At 43.1% G+C, this 14,730-nt stretch overlaps 1 protein-coding gene across 4 annotated transcripts; it reads left to right on the forward strand.

The window, feature by feature from the left end:
- Nucleotides 1-1,939: 1,939 nt before the first annotated feature.
- On the forward strand, nt 1,940-14,730 carry PPP1R2 (protein phosphatase 1 regulatory inhibitor subunit 2). Of its 4 annotated transcripts, none has more exons than XM_071437725.1 (7): nt 1,941-2,140; nt 6,711-6,818; nt 7,245-7,322; nt 7,625-7,728; nt 8,881-9,071; nt 11,943-11,993; nt 13,282-14,730. In XM_071437725.1, exons 1-6 carry the CDS (start codon nt 1,995-1,997, stop codon nt 11,958-11,960), a joined length of 645 nt encoding a protein of 214 aa, XP_071293826.1. In that variant the 5' UTR covers nt 1,941-1,994; the 3' UTR covers nt 11,961-11,993; nt 13,282-14,730. The 4 variants fall into 4 exon arrangements, with proteins under 4 accessions (XP_071293825.1, XP_071293824.1, XP_071293826.1 ...); XM_071437726.1 differs by having other exon boundaries at nt 1,942-2,140; nt 8,881-9,060; XM_071437724.1 differs by lacking the exon at nt 11,943-11,993 and having other exon boundaries at nt 1,940-2,140; nt 8,881-9,060.

Here is a 14,730-nt window from a genome sequence, read left to right on the forward strand (position 1 = left end):
CCTGCTTCAGGCCTTTTGTACCCTCCCAGCTGCACAGCTTTTGCCAGCAGGCTGGGGTGCTCAGTGTGTGGGGCCTGCTCCTCCTCTGGGGCTGCAGCACCACCACAGCAGGGCTGCAGTGAACATGACAACCACAGCTGAAGGGAAATGGTTTGTTCCAGGAGCCTGGAGCTCTCTCCAGCTCTCCAGGGTTGGATGTATGGGCACCTCCCATTGTCTGAGTCCTGCCAGCAAATTTGTGTTGTGGCTTTGGCTGACAGTGACCCCCATCTCCTGCTGCTTTTACTGACATGTAGAAATAATGACACGGATGTAGAATGCTGTAAATCTGCAGGAAACATTCTACACTTATTTTGGTGGGACCCTGGTGGTGTGGGTGTGCTGCAGAGCACTTTCTTGCCCTGGGAGAGCTACAGGAGCTGAGCAGGAAGCCAGTATGTCACTAATCTTTACCAGTCAGAGGAGACCAGGATGGGAGGGACCAGAAACAACTGCCATGTTGAAGTCATTATCCCTTTAAACTTTCAAATCCTAATGCCACAGTTCCTGTGACACAGAATTAAACACTCCACCCAATTTTTCAGGCTATAAGGATGATGGACATGCCAGGATACAAACAAATGCTCAGTTATTCCCAAGTGTGTCAGATTCTGGGTGTAATCATTTCATCACTGCTTCGTCAGGTTCCTATTTTCCTTCTCACATGGATGGTGCTGCTGTAGCCCTCATTCTGTGTGATGCAAGCCCATGGCACGTTGGCTGTGCAGGCACTGAGCCCTAGGGGTGGGAACCTGCAGCCCCATGGGCAGGGCAAGCGCTGCCCAGCACTGGATCTGGCTGGGAATGGGATCTCCAGGTGTGGCAGAGAAATGGGAATGTTTCACTCACAGACAAACCCCTGCCATGCCTGGGCCCTCTGGAGACTGCACTGGCTCCTTCACTGTGCTACAGACACCATGACAAACCTGGGCTGCTCTGGCAAACACGGTGCGCTGGGGGCATCACAGCCCAGCTGCAGCCTGCCCTGCCACTGCCAGCTGGTGTCCCCAGCACAACAGCACACATGGGACACCCTGCAAACCCTCGGGTGTGGGTGGCAGTGCCAAACAGGCACCAGCCCCACACAGTCCCAAGAGCTCCGTGGATGTGCAGACACCCCCAGGGCAGCACACGCCAGACCTCTGTGTCCGTGTGTCCTCATCAAAGGAGGTGTGGATCTGAACAGGAGATGCCAAGAAGATGGAGCCAGGCTCTTCTCAATAGCACCAACCACTAGGATGAGAGGCAATAGGCAGCAAGTGATGCACAGGAAATTTCACCTGAATATGAGGAAGAACTACTTCACTGTGCAGGTAATGGAGCACTAGAACAGTTTGCCCAGAGAGGCTGTGAAGTTTCTGTCACTGGACACATTCAAGAACAATCTGGACACAATCCTGTGCAATGTGACCCCTTCTGACCTGACCAATTCCATGATTCTGTGTCTGGTCCCTGCATCTCTGTGCCTGTGTCCCCCAGTGTCACTGTATCCCGTGTCCGTGTATCTGTGTCCGTGTCCCTGCCGTGTCCATGTATCCCTCTATCCCCGTGTCCGTGTGTCCCTCTATCCCCGTGTCCGTGTGTCCCTCTATCCCTGTGTCCGTGCCGTGTCCGTGTGTCCCTCTATCCCCGTGTCCGTGTGTCCCTCTATCCCTGTGTCCGTGTGTCCCTCTATCCTCGTGTCCGTGTGTCCCTCTATCCCTGTGTCCGTGCCGTGTCCGTGTGTCCCTCTATCCTCGTGTCCGTGTGTCCCTCTATCCCCGTGTCCGTGTCCGCGCTCCCCGCGCACGCAGAGCGCCCCCTCGCGGTCGCGCCGGCGCACGGCGGCAGGGGGCGCTGTCGGTCCGCCGGCCGCCAGGGGGCGCAGGCGCGCGGGCTGAGGCGCTGGCGCGGGGCGGGCCCGGCCGGGGCGGTGGCGGCGGCGGCGGCGGCGGAACCGGGCGGGCGGCGCGGCCATGGAGGAGCCGTCGGTACCGGACGCCTCGGCGACGCGGCGGGGGCCCATCAAGGGCATCCTGAAGAAGAGCGGCAGCAAGGCTACGTCGGGAGGGGCCGTGGGGGCGCGACAGCCCAGCCAGGCCTGCGAGGAGGACGAGCAAGGGTGAGGCCCCGGTGGTGGTGGGCGGCGGCGGGTCCCCGCAGGGCCTCCCTCGGCCGTCCTGCTCCTTCGAGGGGCCCGCCGGGCGGGATCCGCCGGGCGGCGTCCCCAGCCGGGGCTGCTGCTGTGCCCCGTGCCCGGGGGATGCTGCACGGGTGGGGCGGGGGTCCGTGCCGTGCCCCCCGTGCGGCGGCGGGCCCGGAGCTCGGCTCCGCTCGGCGGTGCGGATCCGGCAGTGGCAGCTCCTGCCGAGCCCGGAGCTCCGCTGGGAGCCCGGGGATGCCGCGATCCGGCAGTGGCAGCTCCTGCAGGGGCCGGAGCTCCGCTGGGAGCCCGGGGATGCCGGGTGTGCACCTGAGCGGAGGCGGGGAGCACTGTTCGCATGTCGCCGTGGCTCCCGCCGAGAAGTGGATGTCACCTGCTGAGTGTGGCAGCTCACAAAGGGTTTTGCCGATGCTACGAGGATAGTTCGCAGTTTGGGAAATGCGCTTGATTTATTCTCAGCCTTCTCATAGGCAGCTCATTTCTTGTAATCAAAAGCATGTCTCTGGAGAGGGGACCTCTCCTGGGCTGAAACATCATCAAGATGTATTCTCGGTTGGGCAGGAGCCATCCATGAAAATCTCACACTTGAGAATGTGCACAGCCTTGTGGTTTGTTATTTGAATGACATGAAAGTCTTGGTTTAATTGTAACATGCCTAGTTAGTCCAGATATGCTAGAAGTGGTCTTCTGCTGGCCAGCACCTGTCCTTGCTGGTTAAGAATCCTACACTTTTCCTCACGCTCCCAGTATATGCTGCCTGCGGTTGCTCTGATTCCCCATCAAGTTATGATGAGCAAGGTTTGACCTGAACTCACTGTTTACAAATTGGCTTTGGACAGTTTTCTTTTTTCGGCACCTTTTTGAGTATTGCAAGGAGCGAAGTAATGATAAAATAAAATGGTCGTGCTGGTCAGTTTTTTTATTATTATGGTAGTACTCCTTTCATCTTTGCCTAGTTAAGTCATGAATGTAGTCTAAAGTCAGCAAGGTAAGAAAGAAGAGCTTTTGGGTTGCAGTGTTGCTTGTGTTAGCTGCTCCTGCTTTCCAGAGAAAAATTTCAACTGAATGAATGAGATGATGTTTCTGAAACAGGTGAGTGTAAGTAGCAATATGTTACACAAACGTGATTTTTTCTTTTCCTTTTCTTCACTTCTGATATGTAGCTTGATGTGTGTAGCACCACACCAGACATAAATTACAACTGGCTGTTGGTAGCCTGTGTTTAATTTTCTGCAGTTTCTTTTGTACCATGTTGAAAAATGAGTAGAAGTTGGAATATGAACTGATGAGTGTATGGTATATTGGTTATTGCACACAGTAATTTCTTGGGAAGCAGGGGGCTAGAGTCCAGCATCTATTTCCTGTTTACCAATTTCCTGTGAGCCAATAAAGTCAGATTAATTCTGAAATTGCCTTGCAAGTTGAAAGATATTGGCTAAACCTGGCAGGCTGCATTAGAAAATTTCCTGGAAAGATCAGTGCAGGGTATATAAAGCTGGTTTCTGTGCAGGTATTATCTTTGGATGGCAATGTCTCAATATATCAGTGTTGTTTCTGATTTCAGCTAAACAGTTTTGGTTTTAGAAGAATGCTAAGTAGTACAGTTGTGATTTTCCTTTGAGATTGAAGATTAGTTAATAAATTCAGGTATCTGTTTTCTTAATTCTTCTGCTTATTTCTAATATTGACATTCAGGTCTGAAGATCTTTAAAAATATCTGTAGATGAAAGAGCTCATTGTGTCAGCTGTCATCTTTTAAAGCACGATGTTCAGAGCTCTCATGTACTTGCATCATTACTGACCTTGTGCTGCCGTTAGTGATGGTAACATTGTTTGGAAAATTTCCTTAATGAAAATGTGATGCAAGAATGAAGCTTGACAAAGTGGGACACCACTGGAACTACATCCTAAGAGATGGTGGTTTAATGGCAGATGTGTTCTTGGATACACACTAGGGTACAGTATTTTATTCCTTCAGACCACTGTAAGAGCCCGTGAGTGAGCAGGTGTGATATTTTACAAAGGAATTGTGGAAGTGTGTGTGTGCACAAGCAGCTGTGTTGGAAGAGGTGAGTCTGCTAAGGCAGGAGCAAGGGAGGTGTGAGAGGCGTTCCTTGGCTGTTACTGCTGCTGAAACTTCTTGCCTGTCCTGCTGTGATGTCAGATGAAGTTATTGTATATTTTTAAAGCTGTGAGAACATACAAATGACCACTTATGAGATTTTTTCAAATCTCATTTTCCTAAGGAAGATTAGATTTCCTATTTCTGCATCTGAAGGGGTGTCAGGATGCATTTTTCTGTGATGGTCCTAAGCCATGTCATTAGTGTTGTGCTGTGCAGACATGCCTAAGCATGCAAAGTTGGAAACAAACAGGGGAGGTGTGGGTTTTCAGAGCACTTAGTCATTCTCCTGTGAGGGCTTTTTACAAGCAGGGGTGAAATTACATGTTTGTCTCTTTGCCACTAATGGCATTTTTCCCCCTAGGTGAACTTCAGGTTGTGCTTTGGGAGGTGTTCCACAGCCAAGGCTTTTAGTGCTGGAATCTGAGTTTGAAAAAATAAGTGTGAAAAACTAAGCCACTAAAAAGTTGTTCAGTCTTTTATTCATGACTCACTGAGTTGCTCAGTGTGGGCTGTCTGATTTCCAGCACAGTGCATGCCAAAGGAATTGTTCCAAGATTGCCAGTATTATTATTAGGTGGAGTTGGGAGCCTGGGCTATAAACCTTGATGTGCTCTGGGCAAGTGAACCCAAGGCATGGGAAGGGAATGTCTCCATCTGTTGTGTTTCCTTGTCAGCTGAGCTCTGGCTCTTTACAGCGGCTGTGTACCCTGTGTACCATTGTCTAAGTGCTCTGGCTGGTAAAATTCCTCACTGTGCAACACAGGCAGCATCTTGTGTTGGTCGTGGAAGAACTTTAGGCTGTGTTAACCTGGGTAAGCTGGGGATTTTTCGACTCCTAAGCAGACAGTTTTGAATGAGTGGCGTTCCTGGAGCGGAGCTCCTGCTTTGTCATCACGGAGCTCATGACTGCCCGCCCTGCCAGAGCCGCGATCTGACTCACGTGTTGTCCGCTTATGCTGCAGCCCTTGTGTTTGCACAAAATGATTCAATGGTCCTGAAGCCTCAAACATGAGACCTTGGCACTGCCTGTTGTGTGCTGGGGGGATTAAGATCATTCAGTTTGTATTAATTTCTGGAGTGTAAGCCCGTGGCATGCAGGATTCAGCATCAACCCCCACATCTGTTTTTTTTCTCTTTAGTTTTTTTCCCCTACATTGTATTATGCAGTGATCTTGTAAATGTATAATGTAGTTTGTGCTTGGAATTTTGCTTTATCAAGTTTGTTTTACAGATCTTATTCTGCCTAAGAGCACTTGTGTTATTGAGATTGAATATCTTTCAGATCTGTTATTGGATTGGTCTGTGTTTGAGCAAGAGCAGTTAAGTGGAAGCCTTCCAGCCAACTGCCCCCTCCCACCCCCCTCAAAAACCCAAACAACAACCACCCTAAACCAAACAAAAACACCCACAAAACTCACAAAGTCCTGTAATGTTTGCTTCCTTAACTAATAATTTACAACAAGAATATACTAATTAGTCAAATTTTTGTGTTATTCTGAAATTAAAATTATTGGCTTAATCTAAGGGAAAGACCACCTTATATGAAATTTGCAATAACCTTTTTAGAGAAAATGTGGAACATGGTGGTTTGTGTTGATTAAACAGTTTTTGTGGCTTTTAGATCAGTGGAGGGATGGCTCTTTCTCTGGCCACAAGGCAATTGCTTTTCTTGTGGCTTATGTATTTTGTCAGTGAGCAGTCAGTGTGGGTGGGATTTAGTTTCTTCAAATATACATAAAATGGTACATTTTCTGGTTGACTAAGAAAATTCTAGATAATGTAGCATCACTGGTGCCTGTCTGTATAAAATGTGAAACTCCCTCGGCTTAATTATAGCAGTGAATCACTTGGCTTATTATCCCAATTTAGGATGACAAAAGCACTATTAATAATCAGCTTGTTCTGTGCTACTTATGTCACTGCAGGAGGGGATTTGTTGGTTTCTATTGTTTATGTAACAGTTTTGCCAATAATCATTCCAGTTTCTTCAGCAGAGGTGAACTGAAAGATTGGGTTCTGTTGAAGTCTTGTGGGGTGTAATAGGGAGAAGAGTTCTCTTTTTGCAAGTTACTGTAAAATCAAGCAGTTCACAAGATAGTAATTGAACAAGACCAGGAGTCTCTGAATTATATGAATAAGAATATGTTTATAGATAATTGAGTTTGTTTAGGGAAATTGTGACTTGTTAGGGAAATTAAATTGCACTGATAATTTGCTATGACCTAAGTATGTACAGAGCACTATTTAATAGTCCTACTTTGAACATGTCTGTGTGTCATAACAGTATTTTTTGTGCTTAGTATGTAGTAGAGAGCAGATGATGTTTTAAAAATTCCCTCTGTGGTAAAGCAGAACTAATTGTTTTAGAATAGAAGAAAATTCAGTTTTCTTTTCTTATTTCAGTAAAAAGTCCCAGAAGTGGGATGAAATGAACATCATTGCTACGTACCACCCTGCAGGCAAAGATTATGGCTTGATGAAAATCGATGAGCCAAGCACTCCTTACCACAGGTATGCTTGTTAAAGTGTGGGTCTGTGTGCTGCCAGGTGGAACTGTGGGTTTAGAGCAAAATTTACTTTGTGGATGTTTTAGTATTACTGTGCAGGCCTGCTGGGTGTATGCAACATACTCAGATCTACAAAGCTTCTAAATAAGGAGGACAGTCTGAAAGGACAAAGTATGAAGGACAAAGTTTAGAAGGTTTGTTCTAGCAGGCTTTAGCCTTTGAATGGAATAAATAAGTCTGACTTCTATTGATTTTATTTTTTTTTCAGTACTAGAATATAATGTCATATCAATATTTAAAGTTGATTTGGAAAGCTTTTAAAGCATTAAAGGAGTCTTTTAATTGAGTGTTTTAACTTGACTGTTTTCTTGAGCAAACTACAAAGTGGAGCAAATTACTAAAAGAGGCTGCTTTTTGTTTGCCCTCCAAGCATGACAGGAGAAGATGATGAGGATCCAGTGAGTGATTCAGAATGCGAGCCCTTAAGAGCAGATGTGTTGAGTAAAAAGTAAGTATTGTAATAATAAAAACTGAGTAGATGTGAAGAAAATGTGCTCTTTCCTGGGGTAGATTTTCTTTATGGAAAGCTGTTGCTGGTTTCTCTAGAAGCATTTCTGCTATTGTCAAATTAAGTGGTTATCAGTGTTTGATAGTGCTACTGGTAATTCAAATCTCTTGCACATTGTTACTACATACAAATATGGCAAGAATAATGAACAAAACTGTTTGTATGAGTATTCTGAAATGTCATGTATTTTAAATAGTGAAAAACTTGCTGTTTCAGCATTTTGTATTGCATGATTTATGTAGACTGGCAGCTGCAGCTGAAGGTAGAGGACCCAAGATTATAGCAAGGCAAGAAGAAAGCAGTGAGGAGGAGGATGAGGATGAAGAATTAACACCTGAAGAACGGGGTAGGCATAAGTTGTTTTCTTTCTTTTGTTTAGACTCTTTTCCTACAGATAGTTTCAGGTTTTCTGTGAGAAATATTTGCAAAGAAGAAGTACTATCAGAAAAATGTTGTGATTTGAAAATAGAGATAAATCATGTTTGAACAAATATGCTGCTTGTCTCTGGTTGGAATGCTTTGTTTGGGATCTACATATAAACAGGAATTTGCTGTTGTTGGCTGCCTCCTTGTAGACAAGCTTAAGGTATGGGAGTTCCTGCTAAGACACCTCAAATAAGAAGTTCTCGTTTGGGGCTGAAGGAATAGTTCTTAAATTGAACATATTTCAGGTAGATGTAATTCAGTGAGTGCAACTACAAATAAAATGCTGCTAATTGCTTGCAAATGTACAGATGATCTTTCTGTTGTTCTCAAAGCAACTGGTAGATGGATGCAGTAGGAAGTCTACAGTTATTCCAAAGCAAATAGCATCTTTAACAGAGCTATTGTTTCATGTTAACTTGCACTACAACGTTTTCAGGGAACAGTGAAACAACAATACTTCTAAGGTTTCAGGCTTGTATTATCTAGCTGGTGCTTCTCAAATTTCCTGGCCTTAACTTTGAGTGTGAAACCTTGCTATACTAAAGGAAGGAAAATAACAAAGTGTTGGGGCTGGTGTAAGCAAAATTTACTTGAATTATAATGCATTACTGCTGGATATGCTGATGTTTAATATATGGAGCAGAGCTGGCTTCAGGCCATGGGGAAAGTGGAAAATATTTTCTTCTACATGTGGTAAATATATCTGTCATCCTGACCTTTGGTGGCTAGCCAGGAGTCAAGCCACACATCTGCAAAAGTTCATCTTCTGTCCCAGCAGTACGTCTCAATTTGTCCTTGAGTTTACTTAGAAACAAGGCTTGTGAAACTTCAGAGTTTTGTGTATTTCTACCAGATGCTTCTCGTAGTTCAGACTTGGTCTTAGTTGCAAACAGGTTCTTATAAAAGTGCTTCTGAGATTCCAATTACTATCCTTTTTGTAAGTCAGACTCATTTTAAAAGAACACTCCACTGCTTGAAGACAATAATTTTTATTCAGTGAGTTCCTCTTTGAAGAAGATATGTTAATTTTTTTTAAGGGAAGGAACAACGATTTCCATTTGTTTGCCCACAGAGAAAAAGAAACAGTTTGAAATGAAGAGAAAAATGCACTACAATGAAGGAAGAAACATCAAACTGGCAAGGCAGCTCATTGCAAAAGAACTACATGGTGAAGAAGAGGAAGATGATGAGGATGAAGAGATGCGTGATGCTGCAGATGTAGAAACAATGAATACAGAAGCTACCGAACACGGTGAGCCACTGGTTAGTTAAAAAACACCTTGAGCTGTTGGGAAATGAATATACTCAGGTGTGAGATGACTGGAAGGAGTACAGTATGTATGTAACACTCCATGAGTAAGGTTGCACTCTATCTTGATAGGTAGATTTGTAGCATGGAACAAAAACTCAGTGTTGATAAACAACATGTAGGCTTGTGTTTGTTGTGGCATAAGAGAAATCAAACATTTCCGCTTCTTACCATTTTCCCAACGTAGCTGACTTTGGGTAGTGAAGTTGCCAGCATCCTTTTTAAATGAGGAGCTGTCTTGTACTGAAACTTTATTGGCCACATGGTAGAGCCTGGCTTTTTGTTGTGGGTCATTTCCTATTCTGCTCCAAATCTATCCTGTAGCCAGCAATGGAAGATTACCATCAATGTTTCCTCCCTGTTCAGAGGACTGTATTTATCTTCCTGAGGAAAAACACTGTAATGTAAAACTGCTGTTAGGTTTTCAATACAGACTTGTCCTTGAGCAGAAATGCTCATTGCTCTAATATGGGATAAGACTCTCAACTTTACTTTTAGTGCAGCTACTGGAAGAAGGTCTGGGATATTTGAAGAAGTGGGAACTGTTGCTGGAACCTGTTTCAGGGCTGTCTCTTCATAGGAAACTCATAAAGCTGTAGAGGCTGACACCTTCTCTTTCATCTTTAAACTTCTCTCAGGGTGAAAAGTCTTAGACTTTTGTGGTGATATTCTGGTGAATAATTACAGGTCACTCCCCACCTCTTTATGTAACAGCACTTTGAATAAATTTTTGGCATAAACAAACCACACATCTGTTGCTCATGAGACTGGTGGCAGTGAAGTCTGTAAGCCTTGTTCATCTGTGGTAGGCAAAGCTATGAGATATTAGCATGGTCTGCAGACTTGGGAAGATGCTGCATGGGTTTAACTTGGTTCACATCTGCTTTTCACAACCATGTGAACTAGGAATTTGTCTAAAATTCATTTAAATCCCACGCAATAAAAAGGAGATTTGCAAAGTTGCGTGTTTAAGTTCTGTGGATTACACTTTTTCGTCCTGTTATTTACTACAAGAGGACTAATTCCTTCACAATTGCTCTGAAAGGGTCATTAGCAATGTGTCTGAGACCCATTACTGGAGTGACTATCCAGTAACTGAACATAGGCCTTATAATGGCTATTTACTAGAACTTCACTCTCCAGGGGAAAGGAGGGCTGCAGCAGCCAACCGTATGAGCCTTCTGCATGGCCTGAAGCTGCCATCTCTCTGCACTCTGCTGTAAAACAGAGGCAACTCCGCTCCCCAGCTGCATTCGCCACTGGAAAGAAGGCAGACCTTTGCAGCATTTTTCCATCTCTATTGTTGAAGTCCATTCCACCTTCCTCATAACCAGCTTCAGAGCCACAACTGGTAATTATCAATTTTAGACTGCTCATGGCTAATAGATTCCATAAATGTGACTGTCTGCCAGTGTAGCAACCTCTTAACTAACTGGTTCACCTCCACACCATAGCATATAGAAATGCTTCCCATTAAGCTGATGTAGTTCCCAGTTCTTGACTTTTCTATCATTCTGCTTAAACCTTCATGTTTTGTTATCTCCTAATCTCTATATCAGCTATCACAGCCTTTAATCCCTGTCCTTGATCAGTTCTTCTGAGGTTAAGTACTGATCTCACTTTTGTAGCAGGTGGTGAATTGAATGCCCTCAGATGGATTATGAGACAGGTTTGGGCAAAGGATGATGGGATGTGAACAAAAATGTTAATAAACCAGTCTTCTGTCACTGCCCACATTTTAAGAAATTCCTACACTGAGATGTGAAATGTTCAGCACACAGTTGTGTTAATGTCAAAGTTTTACTGAAATAACTTTTTTGAGATTGCATTATTTATTTGCTCTCATCTGTATTCTGAGGGTACAGAAGAATCTCCTTATTAATAAATGTTAATGGGATCTACAGAAGGTTTCTCAAATAGATGGATTTAACACTTGCTACTTCAGGTTCTTGGTCACTGTACTTTTGGTCATGCTGTGCTTTTGGTTACATTAAGCACTTGAGTATTTAAAAATTAGGCTATTTCCTTTGCAGAAGGAAATCAAAATCCTATTACTATTCATGTTCCTGAGAACAGTATATGGAAAGATTATTCACCTGGATAACTTTCAAAGAGCTCTTTGACTTGAAATTTTATTTTAAAGTGCTTTTGTCTAGAGCAGAAAAGGGAGGGTTTCCTTACTCTTGTACTGGGTGATACAGGAGTTGATTTTTGCAATGGCTCATTTTGGCATCATTCTGTTAAACTGACTAAAAGCACTGATGCTTGCTTTTAACTTCAACGAAAATATCCTGGGTTTTCTGCATGTATATTGTAGCTGTATTTTTATAAATTCTTCCATTTGACTTGAGTTCTTGGGAAGACGTGAAGATCATGAGATGATGTGGCTGCCACTGAGCTGTTGTGCTAGTCAGTCTATGTGAGTGACAGCTGCCATACAGGGTCCTTTTATTCCAATGGAGTAACATGACTTCTGTAGTAGTGACGACTGTTGCAAGTAAAGATGTGACATAAGAGGCATTTCTTAGTGCTCTGTTGTGACTCTGGGGTTTCACTGGCTCCTGGGATGTTTTTCAGCCAATTTGAGAATCTCTTCTCACTTGGAATTTTTTCTATCCGTCCTTACAGATTCTGTGCTTCTCTTACCTGATGTTTCTTTCTACCCTCTAATTCTGTCTGGTTTGTATTTGAGTCAAACTAACAGTACACTTCTAATCTCTACACTCTGCTTTCAAAGAATGGGCTAAAGACTTAGGACAGGTGTAAGGAGGCTCCTGTCAGATACCACCAGATCCATTAATACAAGTTGCACTTCTTGGTTACAGACTGAGATTTCTTGCTGATTGAAATGAAGATGGCCAGTCCAGTCAGTGATGGTGAGAACTCTTTGTATATTTTTGCTCCTGTCTCCATTGTGGCTACCAGGTGTTTTAAATGGATGGATCATTCCTTTCTTGCCTCAAGTTGCCATGTGTATGGATTCCAGCAGCCAAGCTCTTTTGTGGAAAACAAAGTATAAGTTGTAATAGACTGCATATAGCAGGGGGATTGGAGCTGGATGACCTATAAGGTTCCTTCTAAGCAAAACCAGTCTATGATTCTACATTTGCTTGCTTCAGCATTTCACCTTCTCTGGCTACTTGCTATTTATGACTCCATGGATAACATAAATAGACTTTGCCAGCAGAAGTGACCTTTGTTTCTTTCCATAAAAAATTTCCCTTTAGAAATTCTTTTGGAAATCACTGAAGGAAATATTCCTGATGTAGGTAAATTTAAGCATGATGACTTCAGTTCATACCTGTCTTCTGCTACATAAAAGTAGCAGAAGGGTGTTGTCTGTAGCAGTTCAATTGACAAGCAGTAAGACTATTGTTCTCTTTCTCTGGTTCATTTAGCTGCATTGCTCTGCTAACCCTGCTCAGATGGCACCCAGCAGCTGAGCTGTCACTGACTGGGTGTGCCCTTTGGCCTTTGCTAGATGCAGAATATGTTGTGTTTTCTTAACCAGGACAAGTATCACCCTAAAGATGAATTGAGTGAGAAGGCTGGGAGCACACAGCAATCAGCTCTGCTGGTTAACTGTTCTGTTTAACATGCTTGTTAAACTGCATGTTACCAAATCTAACTCATGCCCAAGCCTAACTGGCTTTTTAAAACGAATATTATCATTTTGATGAGGTACTCTTTGATCAGCACTGAGGAGGAGTTTCCTCTGATTTATTGCAGTGCTTTTGCTGAAAAGCATGAATTAACAACTTCCTGAAAACACACGACTGTACTCCTTCATGTATAAACTTGAGGTTTTTTTATTTCAAGTACCCCATCTAGAGCTGAAATCTGACCTGGGAAGTACTATGTTTGTTGGTGTTTCAGGAATCTCATGTGTTAGTTCTAAACACCTGAGTTAAATCCTCCCAGTTCCAGGGGGCTGAGCACTCAGTGCTTAGTGTGCTCAACAGTGGTGTTGGCCCTCTCTTTAGAGCATGAGGGTCAAATAACTGTTTTAGATGTTTCTGCACTCTCCAACCAAAAGCTTATACATTGCTAAGATGGGTTATCTTTGGAGAAGTAAAGATGGTTTCAGGAGGATATTTGTGTGTGTCGTGAAAATATTCAATGGATATGAAGAATTATCTATTTTTTATAATCTTTCTTATGCAGCACATGTTACTCGTGACCAGCTGGAAAGTGGAGCACACAGCATAGAAGAAATCTGTCCAGAACTGTAACTGCTTGTCAAAGACACAAATATAAACATCGCTTCATGATTTTTGCAATTAAGGCTCTTAAATGTTAAGAAGCATATCAGTTACAATGTTGTATTGCCAAGAATGTTAATTTTAGACTTGTCCATTAGGCAGAAAACACTGTCTAATTGATTTATTCTTGTGCCTAGTATTTCATGGAGAATACTGCTTCATAATTTGTTCAACCAGAATGGCATTCCCTGTCTGTATAGCGCTGATTATCTTGCGTGATGTACTGTTGCTCTTGCTTTGAAACACTCACTATCTTTTGGTTTTACACTATTTATTTGAGAGTGTTCTAGGCGTGGTGTCTCATATGGAAAGTTTTGGGATTCAAGAGCCAAACGGTACAGCGTATATCAGATTGACATGTAAGCTATTTATCAGATGTGTTAAGCAGTTTAAAAAGGGATTATTCAAGTCCTACAACTTTTTTTTTTTTGTAAAGTGTTGAGCTGTTAATCTAGATTTCAGTACGTTTTTGCCTGCACTTTCCCAGTCTTTAGAACAAGAGCTGTGTTATTTCTTAAGAGCGGTGTTTGCAATCGGTTGTTAGTTTCTGACTAAAGCAGTACTAACATCTAGTGGAGGGAGTGTTTTTACACTGGAAACAGCTAACTTGAACTTTGCATTTAACTGTCATAACCTCTTCCATCAGGACTGGTTGTTTTGTGGAGCTCTCTCTGGCTTATTGTGAGAACGTGCAAGTTCCCTCCAGCTTTTCTCTTAAAATCACATCCACTGTTACTCTTCTGGCTCTTGTTTCAAACGTTTGGTTCTTTCCAGTTGCATGAACAGTTTTTGTGCTGTTAGCACCTGAGGAAAAACACCCAGCCACGAGGATACACATCGGGACTGAAGATGTGCTGAGCTTAGGCTCTGGCTGTTCTTTATTAAAGATAACTGCTGTTGATCTACTCTTTTGGGGTTGGCAACTTCCATACTGAAAACCACTGGTCTAAATCTTCCTGTGTCCATTGCAACTTACAGCAACTGATTTTGTAAAATGAAGGCTTTTTGGAAGCTAGAAGGAAAACTGCCTAATTCCAATACTTGTTTACAGTGTGGTTGTATAGCTGTAAAGAGGGATTCTGCGCCTCCAAATTGCTGTAAAAACTTCCCACTGGGTGGAATTTGACTGGTGAATGTTCCAGTATTCAGAGTAGTTCCTGGGTTTTATTACACAAACAAAGTACACACTTAAGCTTTAGCTTGGTTATGAAATACAGTGTATATCTTAATTTTGATCTGAATTTGATATGTTGCAAAAATCCATATAATTATATGGATCTATTTTAAAATGTCTTTTTCTCCACTGTATATGTGAAGTTTGAATAAAGGAATGAAAGTTATTTTACAGTTA

The sequence above is a fragment of the Agelaius tricolor genome, unplaced genomic scaffold, assembly GCF_023055355.1.
Source record: "Agelaius tricolor isolate 1412-34295 unplaced genomic scaffold, bAgeTri1.0.p SCAF_12, whole genome shotgun sequence".
NCBI classification, from domain to species: Eukaryota; Metazoa; Chordata; class Aves; order Passeriformes; family Icteridae; genus Agelaius; species Agelaius tricolor.